Source organism: Condylura cristata, unplaced genomic scaffold, assembly GCF_000260355.1.
Source record: "Condylura cristata isolate star-nosed mole 26May11 unplaced genomic scaffold, ConCri1.0 scaffold00004, whole genome shotgun sequence".
NCBI lineage: Eukaryota > Metazoa > Chordata > Mammalia > Eulipotyphla > Talpidae > Condylura > Condylura cristata.
In genome coordinates, this window is record NW_004567105.1 from 55,651,035 (window position 1) to 55,671,945 (window position 20,911).

The 20,911-nt window shown below is 36.3% G+C and overlaps 1 protein-coding gene across 1 annotated transcript; it reads left to right on the forward strand.

The window, feature by feature from the left end:
• Positions 1-318: 318 nt before the first annotated feature.
• ARF4 (ADP-ribosylation factor 4) lies at positions 319-17,079 on the forward strand. Its single transcript, XM_004676038.2, has 6 exons — positions 319-704; positions 9,522-9,602; positions 10,010-10,119; positions 12,581-12,652; positions 14,686-14,811; positions 15,640-17,079. Exons 1-6 carry the CDS (start codon positions 638-640, stop codon positions 15,724-15,726), a joined length of 543 nt encoding a protein of 180 aa, XP_004676095.1. The 5' UTR covers positions 319-637; the 3' UTR covers positions 15,727-17,079.
• Positions 17,080-20,911: the final 3,832 nt, after the last annotated feature.

The window sequence follows — 20,911 nt, forward strand, 5'->3', positions numbered from 1 at the left end:
AGTTTTTAGAGCAGGATGTCCAAAGGGCGTAAAGGACGGAAGTCCATCACCTAGGCTACAACGCACAGCCAACATTTCCGGAAGCAAGGACTATACCCTCCAGGAAGAATTTATCCGGGCGGAAGCGTCTCTCTTTAAATATGATTGGACGTGACGAAGCGAAGCATGGTGGGAGTTTGTCCGTCTCTCACTACGCATGTGCTAACTGGCCTTGTCAGCTCCAGGAGCCACGTCCGGGAGGTGACGCGAGCCAGAGTAGCACGTCAGTGAAGTGGGCCAATCTTTTGCGTGCTCATGCGCAGTGGTTCGGGAAGCACCGGAAGCGCAGGGGGATGGGGCCGCGGTGACGCGATTCTGTCCGCGTTGGAGGGGCGGCCGCCGCCGGAGTCGCCTCGGCTGCCGCGTGACGTGGCACAGCCGAAGACTTAACGCCAGAGCCGGAGCTGCCTCGCCAGTCGCCTAGCAGGTCCTCGCCTTTGCTAACTCTTGGTCCGGAGCTTCGTCAAACGCGCCGGGCAGAAGCCGCTTTCTTCAGCTCCTCTTCCCTCTCGCCCAGTTTGCCGGGGAGCGTGAAGGGGCAGGCCCGAAGACGCTCCAGTTCCTTCTGCTCCTGCCCATCGCAAGTGCTTCTGCCGCCATGGGCCTCACTATCTCCTCCCTTTTCTCCCGCCTCTTCGGGAAGAAGCAGATGCGCATTCTGATGGGTAAGTGAGGGGCTGCCAGCTGCGACAAGGCCTCTGTGAAGTTCGGGGTGGGCCCGGTTACTGCGATTGGGGTGGCCTCGGGGCCTGTTTTTGCCTTCGCTCGCTGTGTTGGGGGAGGGGCGGTGGGCTGGGGGTCGGGAGGAGTTCTTAAGGGGGAACAATGGAATAAAGATGGGCGGTCTCCCCCGTTCTGTCCAAGAGACTGCACAGAGCGAGGCCAGTACTTCCTCCTTCAGGCTTTGGTTTTCTCTTCTTGATCTTTTACTGAAAACCGGCAAGATTGGGCGGAGATGTGAGGAAAGCGAACTCTGCTCTCGCAGAGCCCCCGAAGACACCGGCGAGACCCTTTCTGAGCGCACCAACTGTGCGCTCTGGTTCCCCTTCTCCTGGGTGTGGGCAGCGGTCGGGAGGGAAGAGGAGCGTCTTCGCCCTACCTCCTCCCCCTTTCCGTGTACAGACTCCGCACACCCAGGGGTGTGCACAGCGAGCGGTCGCCTGGAGTCCCGTGCGGGCCTTGGCAGGAAGTGACCAGGCCCAGGCGGTGGAAGGGAGCGCTAGGATTCTGGACTGGACGGAGTCCGCTGCGCTCACTTGCTAAACCTTTGCATCGCATTGCGAAAAGGGGGCTCCCCCCCCCCCTTGCCTTATTAATATCCCTGGGCACTGAGTTTATCATGAATTTGTTTCTTTTGATGACCCAAAAACTCAGTATTGCCTTTTCACTTTTAGTCTTTAATTTTCCAACTGTCGAAGACATAACGGGGAAGAAAAAACCCTATAAGCAAATTTTCCTTAAAGTTGATGACAGGTTTTCAGTAACTGGACTTTATGACGTTTAATTTTAGGATATCCTTGTTAAATAATAGTTACAAAGACTTTCTGGACATTCTTTCAGAAGACAGGCTTTTTCGAAGCTGCTTTTCAGGGTGGGTTTTTTTACTCATTGGGAGAAAAGTCTTTTGGGTAATGCAAACTACCCCTCCCTCATTGTACTGTGAGTAGTCTGCATCACAGCTAAGCTCCACTGCATGAATAATCAGTCACTCATTCTTAAGAGGAGACCTTGTAACTTTACACAGTGGAACTTGGTTCATTAACTTCTTTACTAAGTTTCAGGGAGAAAACTTATTTTTGAATTTATGTTATCAAAGGAGGTTGTTGGATTAAGGTTCAGTAGTATTGCCAGGTGTGTAAAGATTTAAATAAATATTTGGTAATGTTTCCACTTTTCTGTTACTCCAGCGTCTTCACAACTGTTGAAACAGTTAATAGTCCTTTCACAGAGAGATAAAATGTCTTTTCCAAGTTTCTTATAATATCTGAAGATAATTACGTTTCTCATATCTGAAGTGATTGTTTAGGCGAGAACTAGCACATACAACTTTAAAAGTGACGGAAATGGACAGTCTAAACAGGATCTAAAGTCAGTGGGAGAACTTTGGACTGTGGTAAATGGATGTCCAGCATATTCCTTAAAGGAATTTATTGGTACAGGGTTGTGTTCTTGAAAAATGTGTTAGTCCTTTTCAGATTTCTTGTAAATGAATTTTTACTTCCGTTTCCTTAGTTCAGAAACACGAGGTAGAATTGTCATCATTGACTCTGTTTACAGTCTTATAGGTGCATTTCTCCCCTCTTCCTCCAAAAATAAGGGTTGGAAGAAAATGGAAAAGTATTTAATTTTTCAGGAGATATAAGTCATGATTTGGAATTAATTCATTTTATTTCATGTTTATCATTCAAATTTGCAATTCTTGTTTTACCGTTTTCCCTTGATTAAACACTTAATGTGCACAGTCAGCTTCAGTGGTGCTCAGCAAATAACGTTTTATAGGAAAGATATGTGCATGAATAGTTAAGATGTTTGGTAATTTTTAGACTTTCTTTTGATTGATTACGCTTTATGAGTGACAACGTAAACAAATGATGCTTAAGGTGTCTGCTGCTTAAATATTAGAATTTCCAGAAAAGGTGGTTTTTTTTCAATGTTGATGTTCTCTGGTATGTGTGTCTCCTTTTCCTTTGTAAGGTTTGGTTAAAATCATGCCTTATTGAGTCAGTCACTTTTTCAGACTTCACTTTAAAGTGTATTAAAAAAGCAGCAATTCTCTTAACTTGTCTGGGTTGTCAAAGTGCTATGGAGAGGTTTTGAATTTCAGACTATCCTTACTTTCCCAAAAGTTTGAATTTAAAGTTTTAGATAACTTACTAAAAAATCAAAAGCCAATAGCAGAAATTGTGTAGTGGTTTTTGAAGAGAAAGATCTTTTGTTGTATTACTTAGCTTAAATCCAAAGACAACCAGTTTTCATTTTAGATTTCTCATGTAGCGGTTTATTGCCCCATTTCAAGTCTGATCTCTGTTCTGTGATAAGATGTAGTTTTGGGGGCTCTTCCTGGTGGTGCAATGGGTTGAAACCATAACTGAAGCTACTGCAGCCACTGCAGCGTGAGTTCGATTCCCAGCCAGGGAGGTGACCCACATGATGTGGCAGACCTCTCCTGACCCGCCTGTTCTGCTCCCTGCTCTGTCTCTGGTAAATTCTCAGAGATATTTTATGGGGAGGGAGTGGGGAATGGGATCAAAAACAGTGGGGGGGGGAATGTATTGGACTATGGTGCTGGTACATGGGTGATTTGGTGATGGGAAGCCCATGGGGATTACAACTGAGATGGTAAAATGCACAAAATGATGTAAAAACAAACATTATTTATTTTTTTAAAAAAGATATTTTTTGAAGCTATTAGGAAACAAGAAAAAAATTTTCTCTCCCCCACCCCCCAGCACCTCTGGCCTGTACCCTAGTTCTTGATGCATAAATAAATAAATTTTTTTTAAAAGATGTAGTTTTGGTAAATGATTCCCCACATTTTGTTTTAATCTGAAAACAGCCCTCTAGTAGTAGATAGATAGTAGAGGAATTCTATCTTTATGTGAGTTCTTGTCTTTCGAAAATTGACAGTGTTGTTTTCCAAAACATCGCTAGTGTAAGTATAATTCTGAATTATTTTATATGTGACTGGTTTGGGGAGCTCAGAGATCAGGAGGAAGAATCTTGTTTTGTCATTTTGAAAATAATATCAATATTTTAACTGAAACTTCAAACTGGAGAATGGTATTTCACACTTTACTCCATTACATTTTGTAAATTTGTTTATTATGTATATGTTCTTTTTGTTAAAGTTAGAAATCCTGAAAATAAAGTGTTGATTAGTGGTACTTTTGCAGTAGAAAATTTCATTCTGTTTTCTTTTTAAAGATTTACTTATTTATGCATACAGAACTGGAGTGCAGGAGCCATGAGAGAATTCACCAGAGACAAGAGTGGAGTACACAACAGGCAGATTGAGGGGGTACACTGCTGAGGGGAGCAGTGGGTGGGCCAGGAGAAGTCTGCTGAGCCGTGTGGATCATCTCCAGGGCTGGGGATCAAACTAGCAGTGAAGCAGCTGTGGTTTGCTTGCAGTGCAGCTCTTTAGCCCTTTGCTACTCTTAAAAGAAAGTTTATTCCTTCAGAATTGTTGTGCTGGAGGTAATTTATTGTGTTCTCTTTTATAACTTAGATTATTTATTATGAGCATTTTCTCCTAGTTGGAAACAATTTCTACACTTTTTTTTTAAAAGATTTATTTATTTGTACATACAGAACTGGGTACAGACCAGAGGCTCAGGGGTGGCGAGAGGCTTCACCAGAGACAGAGTGGGGAACAGAACAGGCAGATTGATGAAGTACACTGCTGAGGGGAGCAGCAGGTGGGTCAGGAGAGGTCTGCCGTGCCATGTGGTCACCTCCAGGGCAGGCGGGGAAACTCATGTGAAAGTGGCTTTAGCTTCTCAGTGCAGTGCTTTAACCTGCTGCGCCACCAGGGAGGGCCACAATTTCTACACTTTTTAAAGAAAAAGGTCCTTTGATTAGTTCTGAGAATATAAGAAAACAACAGAAAAGGCAAAAATCTTTAGTTGAAGATTAGAAGTTGATAGAGCCATCCTTAGATGCAACCTTTTGCGTTATTAGCAAGGTATATTTGGCAGAGATGCTGATAATTTGCTAGCTAACACATTGATCAGAGTGCATGAAATCTCCACTCTAAGCTAATTATAAGTTTTCTACACACTTTCTATACAGTTTCAATTTTGATGGTCAAATTATTGAGGAACTAGATGAAATATGAAGATACAGTCATGTCCACAGAAAAAGTAAATACAGATGGCAGTATATAAATAACTATTTGAGCAGTCTGGTGTCAGATTGAGGGTGTTTTGCTTTTTTTTAAAGATTTATTTATTTATGCATACAGAACTGAGATGTAGGCCAGAGTTGCAGGGGCAGTGAGAGGATTCATGAGACAGTGGTGAGCAGAACAGGCAGACAGAGGAAGTACTTTGCTGAGGGAGGGGTGGTGCAGTGGTCTGCCATGCCACGTGGATCACCTCCAGGTCTGGGAATTGAACTTACATTGAAGCAGCTGTGGTGGTTAGCTTGCAGTGTTGCGCCCTAACCAGTTGTGCCACTAGGAAGGGTGTGTTGATATATATATATTTTTTCTTTTAAAAATTTATTTATTTGTGCATACAGAATTGGGGTGCAGGCCAGAGGCTCAGGGGCGGTGAGAAGCTTCACCAGAGACAGAGTGGGGGAACAGAACAGGCAGATCGACGAAGTACACTGCTGAGGGGAGCAGCGGGTGGGTCCAGAGAGGTCTGCCACACCATGTGGTCACCTCCAGGGCAGGCGGGAATCGAACTCATGTGGAAGGGCTTTAGATTCTCAGTGCTGTGCTTTAACCCACTGCGCCACCAGGGAGGGCCTATTGATGTTTTTTAATGAGATGTAATTCATCTATATAAATATCTTGAAAGTTATAAAAATGCATGTTAGGTAATCCACCTTTATGTATACAATTCAGTGATTTTTAGTATATTCACAGTTTTGTAACCATCACCATTGTGTAGAATTCAGAACATTTTCATCAGCTTAGAAAGAAATCCCAAACAATTTAGTAGTCACTCTTCCCCTTAATTCCCCTCAGCAGTTCTTTTGCAGTCATTCATCTACTTATTTCTGTGGACTTAATCTCTTCTGGATATCATACTATGAATCATAATATGTGGCCTTTGTGTTAAGTTTCTTTTACCAGGCATGTTTTCAAGGTTCATTCATAGCATGTTTTTGCTTTTCATTCCATTCTGTTACTGAATTCCATTGTAAGTCCATGTACACATTTTGGTTGTCTTCTCAGTTGATGGAAATTTGGTTGTTGCACTTTTTGTCTAATTGATTCGTCTGAAAATTTACAAAGAAGTCTTTGTGTTGGGTATGTTTTAAACTTTTCTAGGGTAAATAGATAAATTTTCTAGAAATAAAATTATTGTGTTACATGTTAATTACATTTAACATTTTGGAGACACCTATAAGCTTTTTTCAAAGCAGCCAACCTGTTTTACCTTTTCAGAAACTATATATATGTAGGTTGTGATTTCTCCACAGACCAAGGGTTTGGACATTTTTGAGGGTTATTGTGGAGATTAATTTACAAAAATGTAAGGAATTACCTGGTATTATACTTTGAAACATAGTATGCACTGACATTTAAATTGCTTTTTAAGTTACAATACAGTTGTAGTTAGAGATTTCTCAAAAGAAAATTTGAAAGATAAAGGAAAATGAAAATGTATCTTACTTGAAATTTTACTTGTCTGAAGATATATTGTTGTTCTTCCCAGTCTCCCTGCATTTGTTTTTTTCCTCAAAGTTGCAGTAGGAATCTAGCTTCTTAAAGTATTTCTTGCTACCATGATTTCATAGACATCTTTTTTTTTTAACAATTGGCAAAGATTTTAGGAAGTTTTGCTGCTGTTAACAATTTGGTTAAAGTGCAGGTCTGGCTAACAAGTAATTCCTGTGTATCTTTCAATACAGTGACCTGTTTATGGGAGTGGGAGGGAGGGAGAACATTACTGGACTGTACAGATTAGTGTCTGACTTATCTTGGCTAGTTCAGAGTTGGTTATAGTTTCATTTTGCCAAATATTGCAATGTTAAGGAAATACATTACAATTAACTAAAGTGGCACAAAATTGTGTTTTTGAGTGAAGAACTATGTAATGAGTATATTAATTTATGTGTCATAAGTTTCACTGTAGAAATATGTATTTAAACAAACTTTTGGTTTTCAATTATATAGCACTATTTGGGATGCAAACACTTAAGACTCATAAGCAGTCATCTTCCTGATAGGTGCATCAGGAAAAATTATCCAGCCCGGGCCCTCACTGGTGGTGCAACAGTTAAATTGCAGCACTGCAAGCCAGCCACAGCCCCTTCAGTGCTAGTTACATTCCCCCACCCCCAGGTGATCCACAGGGCAAGACCTACCTCTCCTTACCTGACAGACCTCATTACCAACCCAGCATTTTAATAAAGAAAGTATATTTGGGAATTTCTTTTTTTTAATGAAAGTAACACACCTGCTATTAAAAAAAAAAGATACAGAAGATATAATTTGCATAAAAACAAATTATAAAACTTTTTACTGAAGAGTTAGATTATCTACATGCATTTCTATAACTTTTAAGATATTTATACGTCCACACTTTATTCTGAATTTCTCAGTCTTTTTGGATTTGCATTGTTTTTTTTTTTTTATTTTTTAAGACTTATTTATGCATACAGAACTGGGGTATAGGCTAGAGGTGCAGGGGCAGTGAGAGGATTCACTAGAGACAGTGGGGAGCAAAAACTGATTTGCATTGTTTTTATTGGGGGTATCAGGTCCATTTGGACTGCTTGTGGCATGTGCCATAATTCTCAAAGAATAATCCAGTGGTTTTTCTAATCAGCATTTCCAATCTTCTGATTTGATCTTAGTGGAAAAGGTCAAATTTGCTTTATTTAAAAGTTTTATCAAAATACCTATGAAGACTTTCTCTTGCAGTAAGACTCTTAGCTTTTTCAAACAATGAAGTGATCAGATTGTTTCCCCCCTGTTTTAGTATTTTTACTGAAGATGTGAACCTTTGAGATAGCTATTTTCTAGAATTATGTTTTCTGATGTTTCTGATACTGGCCCAAGTGAAAAAACAGAACACCTCCTTTAGTTAGCAGTTGTTTCTTAGGCTCATAAATGAGAATTTGAGTCAGCTGCTCATTTTAATAAGTGTCACAGTAATTTGGAAGATAAAAACTTGATTCCCAGGATAATGAGGTATTAAACAGTTTCACTAGAGGACACAGTAAAAGAAGGTATAAAATACCTTAATTTTCCAAACACCTTTTGATAGAGTACATAGCAAAAAGCGTTATGGGGTGGGGTGTAAGGAGTCTGAATTGCCTGTAGCCTTCAGATGCCTGTAGCCTTCAGATGTGTTTTGGACTAACTGATAAAAACTTGCAGGAATGTAAAATAGATGAAATGATTCCTTGTTAACTTAATAGCATTATTTTTATTGCTTCTCGGCCTTTTGGCTAAGATCAAGCGTAATAGCATTATTTTCATGTGTCAAGTCATACTTTGATTTAAATATTAAAACATCAGATCATTACTCAGTTGATTTCCAAATGTGATAGTGTAAATCAGTGTCCAAATTCATTGCTCTTAAGCTGTTACTTTCAGTGAGATTGTTAACTACTTATATTTGACTTGTGAAAGCTAACTGTGGTTTTGATTTATAGTAAAAATAAGCAGTTATTTTGCTCTTTACTGTCTTTTTAATAAAGAGGTATATCTTTTGGTTCTACTTTTTTTTTCTTTTAATCAGAAACCAAGACATTCCTCTCCACTTGTATCTTGTCACAGTAATCGTTAAAAAAAAAAAAAGAAAAAGAAAAGAAACATACTTAAATTGGAGATAAATTATAGACTGTTTTTACAACTCACATGGACTAGTCTTTTCTCATTTTTGCACATTTGTTGTTGAAATAGATTTAGGTAGGGGTAAGGTTGACATCATCATCTTCCTTTATTATAAAAACTTAGTGTATAGGGGCCTCCCTGGTGATACAAGGGGTTAAAGCACGGCATTATGAGGCCGTCCACAACCTCAGCAACACAAGTTTGATCTCAGGCACATGGCAATCTCAGGCACATGGTGCAACAGACCTCTTCTATCTCTCCCGCTGCTCCTCTCAGTACTGTACTTCAGTCAGTCTGCCAGTTCTGTTCCCCAGCTCTCTGTTACTGGTAAATCCTCTCATCCCCCTGCACCTCTCACCGTATCCCAGTTCTTGTATGCATAAATAGATAAATCTTAAAAAAAAAAAGTGGTATAATTATGTTGCCTCCCAACATCATGACCTTTTACCCAAAACTGGTGCTTAAGTAAGGGAAATTAAGTTTATGAGTCTTATAAATAAGTCTTCATTCAATTGTTTTTTTCCCTCTGCTTCATGTTCTAATTTGAGATTTTGAAAATGGTAGTAGCTCATAAAATTAGTAAGTATTTGAGCTGAAAGAGGTCTTAGATTGATCCATTCCCTTTATTTTATATCTAATTTCTCCAGCTTTAGTTTCCTCAAGTGACCACTTCAAAGACCCTCAACTGGTTTGTGCAAAGCCAATCTAGAGATAAAAGCCTAAGCCAAAATGCTTTTTTATTTTTAGTACTACATCCTCTCTCTCCTGGTGTAGAATAAGAAAAAACAGTTGAATAACATTTTTTTTCTGTAGGAAGTGTTTAGGAGGATTGGAAATAATATGATTTCATTTCTAGTTCATTTGTGACTTGAACATTTTATTTTCAAAGTACAAATTTGTTGTAAAGTTATTGCTTAGTGTGTGCTTTTGGTCTAGAATTAAAATCTATATTGTCTTCTTTTAGTTGGATTGGATGCTGCTGGCAAGACGACCATTCTTTATAAACTGAAATTAGGGGAGATAGTCACCACCATTCCTACTATTGGTAAGAAAGTTTACAGATAACTTTATATCCTAATGTATTTTTGTAAAATGAAATAGAATACAGTTTAGTTTTAACGTTTAAAAAAAAATTTTAAAGAGCATTCTTAGGTTCGTAGAAAAATAGAAGATTAAAAAATTGCCCTGCCTTGGTATCCGGAGCTTCCCCTCTTCTCAGTCATCACTCCTATGAACTTAACATGACATATCATACACCCAAAGTCTGTAGTTTGCCACCTTAGGACTTACTCTTGGTATATATCCTGTGATTGTAGACAATGTAGTGATAGTATCCCTCCTTATCAGTGTCCTGATAAGGACACCAGAAAGACCAATTCTGAATGAATTAGGAGTTTATTTTCTTAATGGCATTGTACACAGCAGTCACACTAGTTTTTGTTGCTATTGTAGGTTTTAATGTGGAGACAGTAGAATATAAGAACATTTGTTTCACAGTATGGGATGTTGGTGGTCAAGATAAAATTAGACCTCTATGGAGGCATTACTTCCAAAATACCCAGGTAAGGAATTCTACATTTTTGTAACTTCTCTCTTTATATGTCATGCTCTAAAGTAATACCTACTGTTTATGTGAATTTTTGCATTTACTATATGAGTTGGCATTTTTCTTATCACTACTTCACATATCTTCAGTGAGCTGTCTCACCCATGCCTTTGAGGGGTGAAAGAATTATGGAGCCATCATAGCAATATTTTGGAAGAGTCTCAAGATAGAATTAGGTGTCATATCACTTCTACTTATTCCATCTTAATTTAGTTTTACTGTCATAATTTTTAATAAATGTAATAAAATTAATAGTTCTTTAGGTAAGCCAGTTAAGTATTTACTTTATGAAAAATACATGAAGAAAAATGTAAGATAGGTCTGCTCTCTTCATACATACTAAAGTCCTTAATGTTGCTGTAAAGCAGAAGTTTGCACGTTAGAATTGCCTGGTGAACTTTAAAATCCTTAGTCATAATTGCAGATCATGTAAATTAGAATTTCTAGGGACATAAACCAATGTAAATTAGAATTTCTACGGACATAAATAAGTATCAGTATTATCAGACTTCATTGTGCATATAAGTCAGCTGGTATTTGTTGAAATAGAGACTTTGTTACTATAATTTTGTATTTCTAGCAAATTCTTGGATTATAGAGACTTTGTTACTCCATAGGGCCTGACAAGGCCTATAATTTTGTATTTCTAGCAAGTTCTTGGATTATGGTACTGATGCTGCTGGTTTGGGATCTTACTTGAGAAATAAAGCTGTTTCGGTAGCAACATTATCGATATTTTGGCTGGATCATTCTTTGTTGTTGATTGAGAGAGGGCTTATTTTTCCATTGTAGGATGTAGAACAAAGAAAATTGTTAAGTAATCACAATAGTCTAAAACAAGTAATAGGTTTCCTGGCGAGTTTATACTATATATTACTACATTATATTACTATAATGGGAAAACAGAAAATGATGATGTCCTTTGCCCTCAGTGGACTTATTGTAGTTATAAATAATAGCTGAAGACAATTTGTGATAAGTCTTAAAATTCAACTAGTTGTGCTTCTCCATTCCATTTCTTTTTCTAGTATGGAATTATATTTGTGATGCCTTTAAGAATTGTTATTTTCCTTTTGTTGAGAATCTTGACTTTTTCCTGATATATTTTGGTTAAGACTTTGTGTTTCCAAAGTTGATAGGCAACTTTATGGAGTAAAGCTATCTTTTCTTGATATAAAAATTACTGTAGCTCATGCCTGCCCCCCCCCACCATTTTTTTTAAACACTATGAGTAAGTTAACTCATTTTTATTTACGTGGTAAATTCATAAGTTTTAAACATATGTGTTTCATTCTTTTCTCTTTGTCCCTACTGTGTAACCATTTTGTTATTTTGATTACCTTCATGTGAGGGCATAGAGAAAGGGGTAAAATTTATATTTAGTGTAGCTGATAAAAAGTTTAAGAGATTTCTGATTTGAAGAAATAAGTTAAAATCCCAACTAATGTGTATTTATTTTCCATAGTTAGAGCACTGGTCTCTTTTTTAAGAGACATCGTCTTCCTAATACAACTTTAAAAAATTACATATTTTTTTCTCATTTTCAATTTTATTTATTATTGATGAGAAAGTGTTTATCAATTTTACTTACTCAGTCCTAAATACATATAAAACATGTATATAGATCCTAGAAGATTTTTTCATAAAGGTAGAAGAATGACTATGCCTTATAGAACAGCCTGTCATTAATTAGAGAAACTGTGGAGTTTTTCAGAGGATTAAAACCAACAAGATGTATGAAAATATATACATATAAAAGGGTTATTTTAATGACTTGACTCACATGATGTGGGAACTGTCAAGTCCAAAGTCTGCAGAGCAAACTGACATAAGGAAGAGTTGGAGATATAGGGAAGAGTGGATGTTTCAGTCTTGAAGACAGTCTGGAGACAGAATTCCTTCTTCCTCCAGGGAACTTCAAAAAATTGTATTTTTTATTGAGGCCATGATGGTATAGAACATGGTATATGAGTCAATAAGTGTAGGTTCACACCTCTTCAAATGTATGTGGCGTACCACAACCATCGCTAAGGTACTGCAGTCCTCCACCAGTCTGATAGACCCTTTCCATACTTTTCTTCCTACCTGTTTCTTCTGGTCTCATTTCTTTAAGTCAAATTTCTAGGGTTTATTCTATCTGTTCCTTTGTTTATATTACACATATGAGTGAAATCATCTGATATTTGTCTCTTATGACTTAATCTCCTTCAGTTCCATCCATGCCATTACAAATGGCAAGAGTTTATCTTCTTTATTGCTGAGTGGTATAGTGTATGTACCACCTTAATCCACACATCTGTCATTGCACTTAGGTTGATTTCATCACTTGGCTGTTGTAAATACTAATGTAGAACTCTTGATATTTAACTTAATGAATTTTAACTATAACTTATAATTTAAAAACAATTTTTCCCCAGGGTCTTATTTTTGTGGTAGATAGCAATGATCGTGAAAGAATTGAGGAAGGAGCAGAAGTGCTGCAGAAAATGGTATGAGTATTTTTAAGCTTTATTATTCATGAGTTTGTTTGTAGTCTTTTTTTTTTTTTTTTTTTTGGTGACGGTGGTGCGGTGTTAGTGGCTGATACATTTTAATTTTGATGGGATTGCAGGGAAAATTTTTTAGAGCCAGGAGGAACCTTGAGCTAATTAGTTACATCACCACAGGTTCCTAAGCATGCAAATAAAAATCCCCTAAGAGCTACTCACTAAGTTGGGAAGAAGACCTAGCTTGCTTTTACAATGCTCTGTGGGTAATTTGATGTAATTCTCTTGTTCAGGACATCTGCTTTAAACCAGTCCATTGTATTATTTATATAAAATCGATAGTTTTATAATTTTTAAACAATATTTATTTATGTCTACAAGCCCAGAGGTGCGGAAAGTGAGAGGACTCATCACTCTGCAGAACAGGCAGATCTACTAAAATACACTGTTGAGGAGAGCAGCATGCTGTGCTATATGGGTTATTAGCTCCCTGACTGGCCATAGTTTGATTATGCTGTGCTTTAACTCTGCACCACCAAGGTGGCCCCTAGTTTTGTAGTTTTTTGACATAGACTAGGAATCTAGTTTCCAAAGTTATCAGTTCATTTTTTTCTTATGATACGACTATAGTTGCTTGGAAATGTCTTGTCATAGCAACTGTGATAATTCCACCTGAAGGTAGCAGCCTTTTAGTTGATGGCACTTATATAATGATTAAGGTTTTTTATATATTCATATTGAATTTTCTCTGATGGAGGACTTACTTCAAACTTGTATCCAGTAAAATATTGATTTAAAGGAAGTCATTTCTAGTTTATTGTTACTAAGAGTAGAGTGAGGTTTTTTATAAAACCAAAGTATTTATGTAAAAGTCACTCCATGGTTTCTTGTCTGAGTTAAATATCACTGTCCTCTATTAATTTTTTCCTAAGTAGCTTTATTGAGATATAATTCATATGCCATAAGCTATACTCATTTAAATAATACAAGTTAATGGTTTTTAGTATCCAAAATTTTAAATCATCACTAAAATCTAATTTTATAACATTGTCCTTATCTCTTCCCCTCCCAATCCTGTAGCCACTAGCATTCATTCTCTCTTCTCTGAAACCTGATTACACACCCAACCCTGACACCTAGTAATCTTCTTTTGGTCTCTCTAACATTTGTCTATTCTGTAAACTCATGTAAGTGAAACCATACAATATGTGGCTTTTATTAATGTCTTTTTCACTTAGCATAAATTTTAAGGGTTCCATGTTAATAATGTGCTTCATTCCTATAGCCTTCACTTTGGTATTATTCTTATATTTTCCATGATGTTATTAATAACCTAATCATTTTATTGTTGGTCCCCTTGTCACTTGAATAAAGTCCAGAAAGATAAAAGAATAAACAAAAAGAGGGCCCTCCCTGGTGGTGCAGTGGGTTAAAGCACAGCACTATGAAGTTGTCAGCAGTCACTGCAACGCAAATGCAGTCTGGCCAGGGAGGTGACCATATAGGGTGGTAGACCTCCCCTGTCCCTGTCTTGCTTGCTGCTTCCCTCAGCAGTGTATTTCAGTCAGTCCACCGGTTCTGTTCCCTACTCTGTCTCTGGTGAATCTTCACACACACGGCGTCTCCCCACTCCTGCACCTGTACCCCAGTTCTTATATGCATAAATAAATAAATCTTTTTTTTAAAAATTCAAAAAGATTCATGACCTAAATACTTTTACTACTTAGTACTTTAAGATCCTTCCATAAATGTTTGCTTCCATATATATTTATTCTATACAATCTTAACCCTAGGTAGTTGGTCATGAATGCTGGATTTCCTTGAATAGAGTATAGGTGATTAATTTGTAAACAGTTATTCTTCACATGAAGGCAAATGATTATTTGCTTTGGATTTTTAAGTAGAATGTAATGAGATTTAAGTGTCAAGAGTACCTGAATGTTATGTAGAGAAGTTGTATGATGTTTAATAATGTACTTAATGTTGATAAAATATTAGGAGTCCAGTTTGGTAACTATTAATGTCTTTATTTCCAGCTTCAGGAAGATGAATTGCAAGATGCAGTATTACTGCTTTTTGCAAACAAACAGGATTTGCCGAATGCTATGGCTATCAGTGAAATGACAGATAAATTAGGTCTTCAGTCTCTCCGTAACAGAACAGTAAGTGCTTGGAGGTTCATATTTAACCTATTAGAATTATTAGGATAATTATTTTTTAACTTTAAATATATAACCTTTAAGGTTCTAAAGATTTAAGTGCCATCATTTACCTGATTTTTGATAATATTTATCCTCAAAATGTCTAGTATTATCAATAGAGAAAATAAAAACAAACTTTCTTAAAGGTAATTTACATTGCTTTGCATATTTTTTTCTTGGTACCTGTAACTTTTCATGGCATTTTATATAGTTCCTGGAGATCAAAAGTGGACCTTTTTTGTAGTGTGAACTATTGAAAATAGTAAAGTTATCTAGAAAGCTTGCCTCTAAACTGTCAACCACACCTGCTTTTTCAGATATTTGCCTCTACTGTTCTAAACTTAGTTTTATGGAAAACAAGTGGGTTATAAGGACTAGGTGGGTAGCTTATTAGTCACTAATCTTCCTGTGATTCCTCCCCCCAGAATAAGTAGTGAATAGTTGATAAAATTTAATGAATAGGTAGGAATGGCTTTAGATACGAGAATTTTATAAGAGGATGTAAAAATACTCCCAATCTTCAGTTTCAAAATAATTAAATGTAAAATTAGTCATTTATTAGATGTAGTGCTTTACCATTTTTATTCATTTATCATGACTTTGTGTTTTATTTTTTTGTTTTCTTATTTTTGTATACATTTATAATAACTGTTGACTCAATAAGAGCCCTGTTCAATTGGGGGGGGAAGTAATTTTTGATTAAGACATTTTAGATGCTGTTGTTACGTATAATCTTATTTATATATAGATGTATAAATACTTAAGTATTTTCTTGTTCTTTCTTTATAGTGGTATGTTCAAGCCACTTGTGCTACACAAGGAACCGGTCTGTACGAGGGACTTGACTGGCTGTCAAATGAGCTTTCAAAACGTTAAATGAAACTGGATATCCAACCAAGGACATATTTGATAGAATTGGTCTAGGCTTGTTACAACAAAATTAGTTTGCATCTTGGTTATTAAACAGTATCTGGGACTGGTTTGGGCAGAATATTACAGCGTTTAAACTTATATTGTTGCCAATTATTGATTGCCAAGTATAATATTGCTATTTAGCAATATGCTTGGCTTTAAAGAAATTCTCCTTAACTTGGAAAAAAGTATCCTCTTTTTACTTTCTACCCTTAAGCCTCAATGCCTGGACATAGCTGTTGTGACACCTTAAAATAAATATGTTTTGAATGTTTTTTAGCCCACAATAAATGATGTTAAAAAGTTATCCCCTTGCTACTTAGTACTGATACCTTTATCATTCCTGGGACAGTCTGCTGAAATGTAGCATTCCATTTGTATTTATTTTTCTCCCTTGCCAAAAAAATTTTCTAATACTGCTTGTGTCAGCCAGGGAAAGGTTCCAAAAACACTACCCAGATCTCTTATACTGAGGAACTTATTTTTCCCCCATTTTTGACTCCTGGCTTCCACCAGTCAAGCTTACTTTGGTGTGGTTTGGGTTTGATATTTCTGTGCTGGTTGCAAAGAGTTCCTATTAAGATGATTTTTAATAGTCAGCAGATTGTCTTCCTTTATATTGTATCTTTTTTATGTTGCATGTTGCTTTGGTATCAGCCTCTTTGCCCACTATATGATAATTCTGCTGATATTTTAATTGTTTACTGGTGAACATATCTTCTTTAAGAGATTTTGGAAAACTCATCAAACTCAATAAGTTTTCTTTATAACCCATTTGGAATTATTCCTAATAAAATGATAAAAGATATACTTGTGTATGTTCTTTTTGAGTCCTGAAGATATTTGGAATGATTTTTCTTACTTATTTTACATATTGTGAACAAAGAGTACTGAGCCTAGTGAGTTTAATGATTGCTTAAATAGGAAATAAAGTTTAGGTTGATGTCATTCATTCATGTGTAACAGTGGAAATAGCTTCATAAGGTTAGTTTTCGTTGATAAACCATTTGATTCCATACATTTTTAAAGTCAGATCAAACAAGAAGCAGTAACAAAATGAACTGTTGCAGAGTGTGTATTTATACAGATGTTTAACAGCTAACATTTCAAGAAAAATTCGAGTGCTATTTGCATGGCATAGCAAAATTATATAGACAATGAGGCTGCTCTCCTATATAGAAGACAAAGTTCATAAGAACTTTTGTATCACGTATTTCAGAAATGCAGAATGTTGCATATGACTTAATTCCTTTTCATGGTCAGTAAAAGGAATGTACTGTATTGATGACTACGTCTATTAAACTATTAAGGACTTCACTTGATAGCTTTATGAGTAACTTAATTTTGTCTGCTTTATGTATTTTATACATTTAGATATACTTCAGATTGAAATTTACATGCTTATTTGGTAAAGTTTATATTTTTGCATGATAAAAAAACTTAAATGAAATTGAAATTCAGAAGTTGATTCTCAGAAATAGGTTGCTGGGATAAAGTATGTGTTTAACTTGTGTCACTGATGTAAATGCCACTGTTAGACCGCTAGATGAACTCTTCAATCTTTGAAATAAGAAAGGTCTCTCTTTTTTTTTTTTAATAAGAAAAATGTGGTATAACATGTAATTTTATGGGATTCAAGTAGGAGACAGAACTTTAATAGGTTCACTGTTAGAATCATCTTGTTATGTAAGGTAAATTACTGCATGGCTTGGAAATGACTCAGTTAAAGTAAAATTGCCTGGTTTTCATTAATTAGGCTTAAAAAGGATTTGTGAGATTTCCTATTCTATTTTTGAGCACTTAGTTCATGGCATACTTTTTACCCTAAGAAATTACATTTTCTTCAGTCTTACTGACGATAAGTGTTTTTTAAGTGACCATTGAAAAGTTTTTTCCAAATACAAGTGAGTTAAGTATAAATGGAGATGTAACCCCTAGAATTCCTTTCCCTGAGTTTTAATATTTTTTGTTAGAGCATTTTGCAAGCAACGCAAACAATAAAATCACTATCACTGTCCTAACTTACTGACATGCTTGGTACTCTTGGTGAAATACTTAACACTATCAAGAATCAGTGCTTACTGTTCTCATAACAATCACATTGGTAAAACAATGAGAGGTCTCTGTAACCTCCCCGATTATACAAAACAGTTGATTATACCCTTAGATTAAAAGTATTCTGTCTAATAATTGTATGTTAATAGAGAAACTGAAGAGGAATTGTTCCCTTGAAAGCTGACTAGCAGCAGCAGAGTTGAGGGTAGAACTGTTTTCTATACCTTGGTCTAATAAGCTTTTCAATTTTTTGGTCAGTAATCCCTATTAAGTCTTATTCAGTTGCTTTTCTGTGATGTAATTATGATATCTTGTTAAATCAATTTCCTTGAAAGTTTTTCCCGTTCACCTTTTATGTTCTCAGTTGAAAACAAAACTTAAACATCTAAAATCAGTTACTACTTTAGGAAAATAGAAAGAAGCAAATTAAGTCCAGAGTAAGCCAAAGTGAAGAAACAGTATAACTTAAAGCAGAAGTTAGTAAACTGAAAACAAGAAGTCAAAGAATTAACTGAAAGCTGTTGTTTTGAAAAGAGCTTGTATTTTGATAATTGTCTATAGGTAAAGTTAAAACTACGAAATACGTGAGGGGAATCACTGTAGATCCCATGGGTTTTAAAAGAAAGTTGATATGGGGACCTCTTCTGTGTCGCCTCCTGCTCCCCTCAACAATGTACTTTGTTGATCTGCCTGTTCTGCTCTCCACTCTGAATCTGGTGAAGCCTCTCACCACCTCTGGCTTGTATCCCAGTTCTGTATGCATAAATAAAATCTTTTTTAAAAAAAGTTGATCTTCATTTAAAAAAAAAAAAAGCCTTAGTGAATGAGGAACTGATAATCTGGGAAATTAAAATAACACTTAAGTTTTTTCAATTGAAAATATGTACAGTGGAGGGAGAAAGCCCATGCAAATAGATGTAACAAATTATAATTACATCACAGAAAATTGAGAAGTATAACTGAACCAAAAATGAAAGGTTAATTAATGGAGGGTTAGAAAACACTCTTGAATACTTAAGAACCATTCCCAAACTTGTGGAATTTCTGGTTGGTCATGAAAGTGAAAGTGACTTTTGTCATTGTGAACAAGTGCTTAAGATTCCTGGGGGTATGCTGAAATGTTTTGATAATGGAAACATTGGTTACCAACTTTGGTTAAATTTTTTGTTTTTTTTTTTTTATATAATAGTTTATTTTCCACATCTTTTGTACATTTTTTTTTCATCTCCATTGTAATCCCCGTGGGTTTCCCATCACCAAGTCACCCATGTGCCATCACCATAGTCCAGTGCACTTTGCATTCCTCCCCCAACCCCCCGTTTTTGATCCCATTCCCCACTCCACCCCCATAAAATATCTCTGGTATGTGACTGTTCATTATTTCTCACCTGGTCCATTATACTCCTGCTATGAGCGAAACCATCTGGTATTTTTCTTTTTCTTTCTGGCTTATCTCACTAAGCATGATCTTTTCCAGCTCCATCCAAGTTGCTGCAAAAGACGTGTGTTTCTTTTTTTTTGGTTGCTGAGTAATATTCCATTGTATATATGTACCACATCTTTTTAATCCATTCATCTACTTTTGGGCATTTGGGCTGCTTCCATGTCAAGCTCTTTAACTTGATGTAGTCCCACCTATTTATCCTTGCTTTCACAATTGTGGCATTGGGTGCTCTATCTTTAAAGATGTCGCTGAAGTGTATGTTGTGTAATGTTTGGCCCATCTTTGTTTCCAGGTATTTTATGGTTTCCGTTCTTATGTCTAGGTCTTTAATCCACTTCAAGTTGATTTTTGTGAATGGAGTGAGGTAGTGATCTAGTTTCAACTTTGGTTAAAATTAATATGAAAACTCAGATAATAGAACAAATTATATTCGAGTAATAGAACAAATTATATTCGAAAGCATTATCTAAAGATCTGGTAAAGGGAAAATTAATCTGTTCTGGAGTCTGATTACCCATCAGAAGATTGAATTCTGAGAACATGATTAGAAATAATCTATCAGCAGATCTTTTTCAAGGATCAGCAGTTAGTATTTGGATACCGTAAACTCCAAGTGACATTTGTTTATATGACCAGCTTAGTTAATTTTTTAAATATTATGTTTATTTTTACATCATTTTGTCCATTTTTTCATCTCAGTTGTAATCGCCGTGGGTTTCCCATCACCAAATCACCTGTAAGCCATCACCATAGTCCAGTGCATTTTCTCCCCTCCCTCCCACTAGTTTTTGATCTCATCCCCAACTCTACCCCCACAAAATGTTTCTGGTATATAGCTGTTCACTATTATTTTTCTCGCCTGGTCTGTTATACTCCTGCTGAGTGAAACCATCTGGTATTTTTCCTTTTCTTTCTGGCTTGTTTCACTACAGCTTAGTTATATTTAGGAAAATTATATCCTTAACCTCATTAACTATTTTAGTTTAAAGGTACATTAATATAAACATGGAGTTAATTAGGACTTGCTATAAAATTTATTCTTGAGTTAGTTAAGCTCAAATATAATATTGGTATTTGTATTCACCTAAATACAATGTCAATGTCTATTCTAAAAGAATAAAGGAGTCACAACTAGTAGAAGGCTAACTGGCTGCTTTTGTTTCTTTCAGACAAATATTCCCACAAATCATACAAGATGTTTAAGAGGTTATACTGTAGTAACAAAAATTGTGGGAAGTCAACAGCAAGAGCAAGAATCCTTTAATAGATAAATCTGAACTTGGGTAAATACTTAAGGCAGATATAAAAGTGGGTACCTGTCAAGTGTACAGTAGAGTCAAATGCCCTCCTAACCTTAGGGATTTCTGCATTTTTCTCATGGTTTGCTCCCAATTATACTGAACATAAAAATACTCTGTATTATGTGCTTAGCACTGCCATCTGCTGACTCTCAGGAAGTAACTGGTACTTTGTGGCGTTATTTAACAGGATATTAACGCAGATTGAGCAAGGTTTGCTTCCTAGATAGCCATGAAAAATTGAGGGATGAGTTTTAAAAAGGATGGGGGTCCTCAACAGTTAAGACAACTTTTAAAACATGGGCTCCAAAGATACACAAATGGCAAAGTGGCTCATCATTAGTCATCAGGG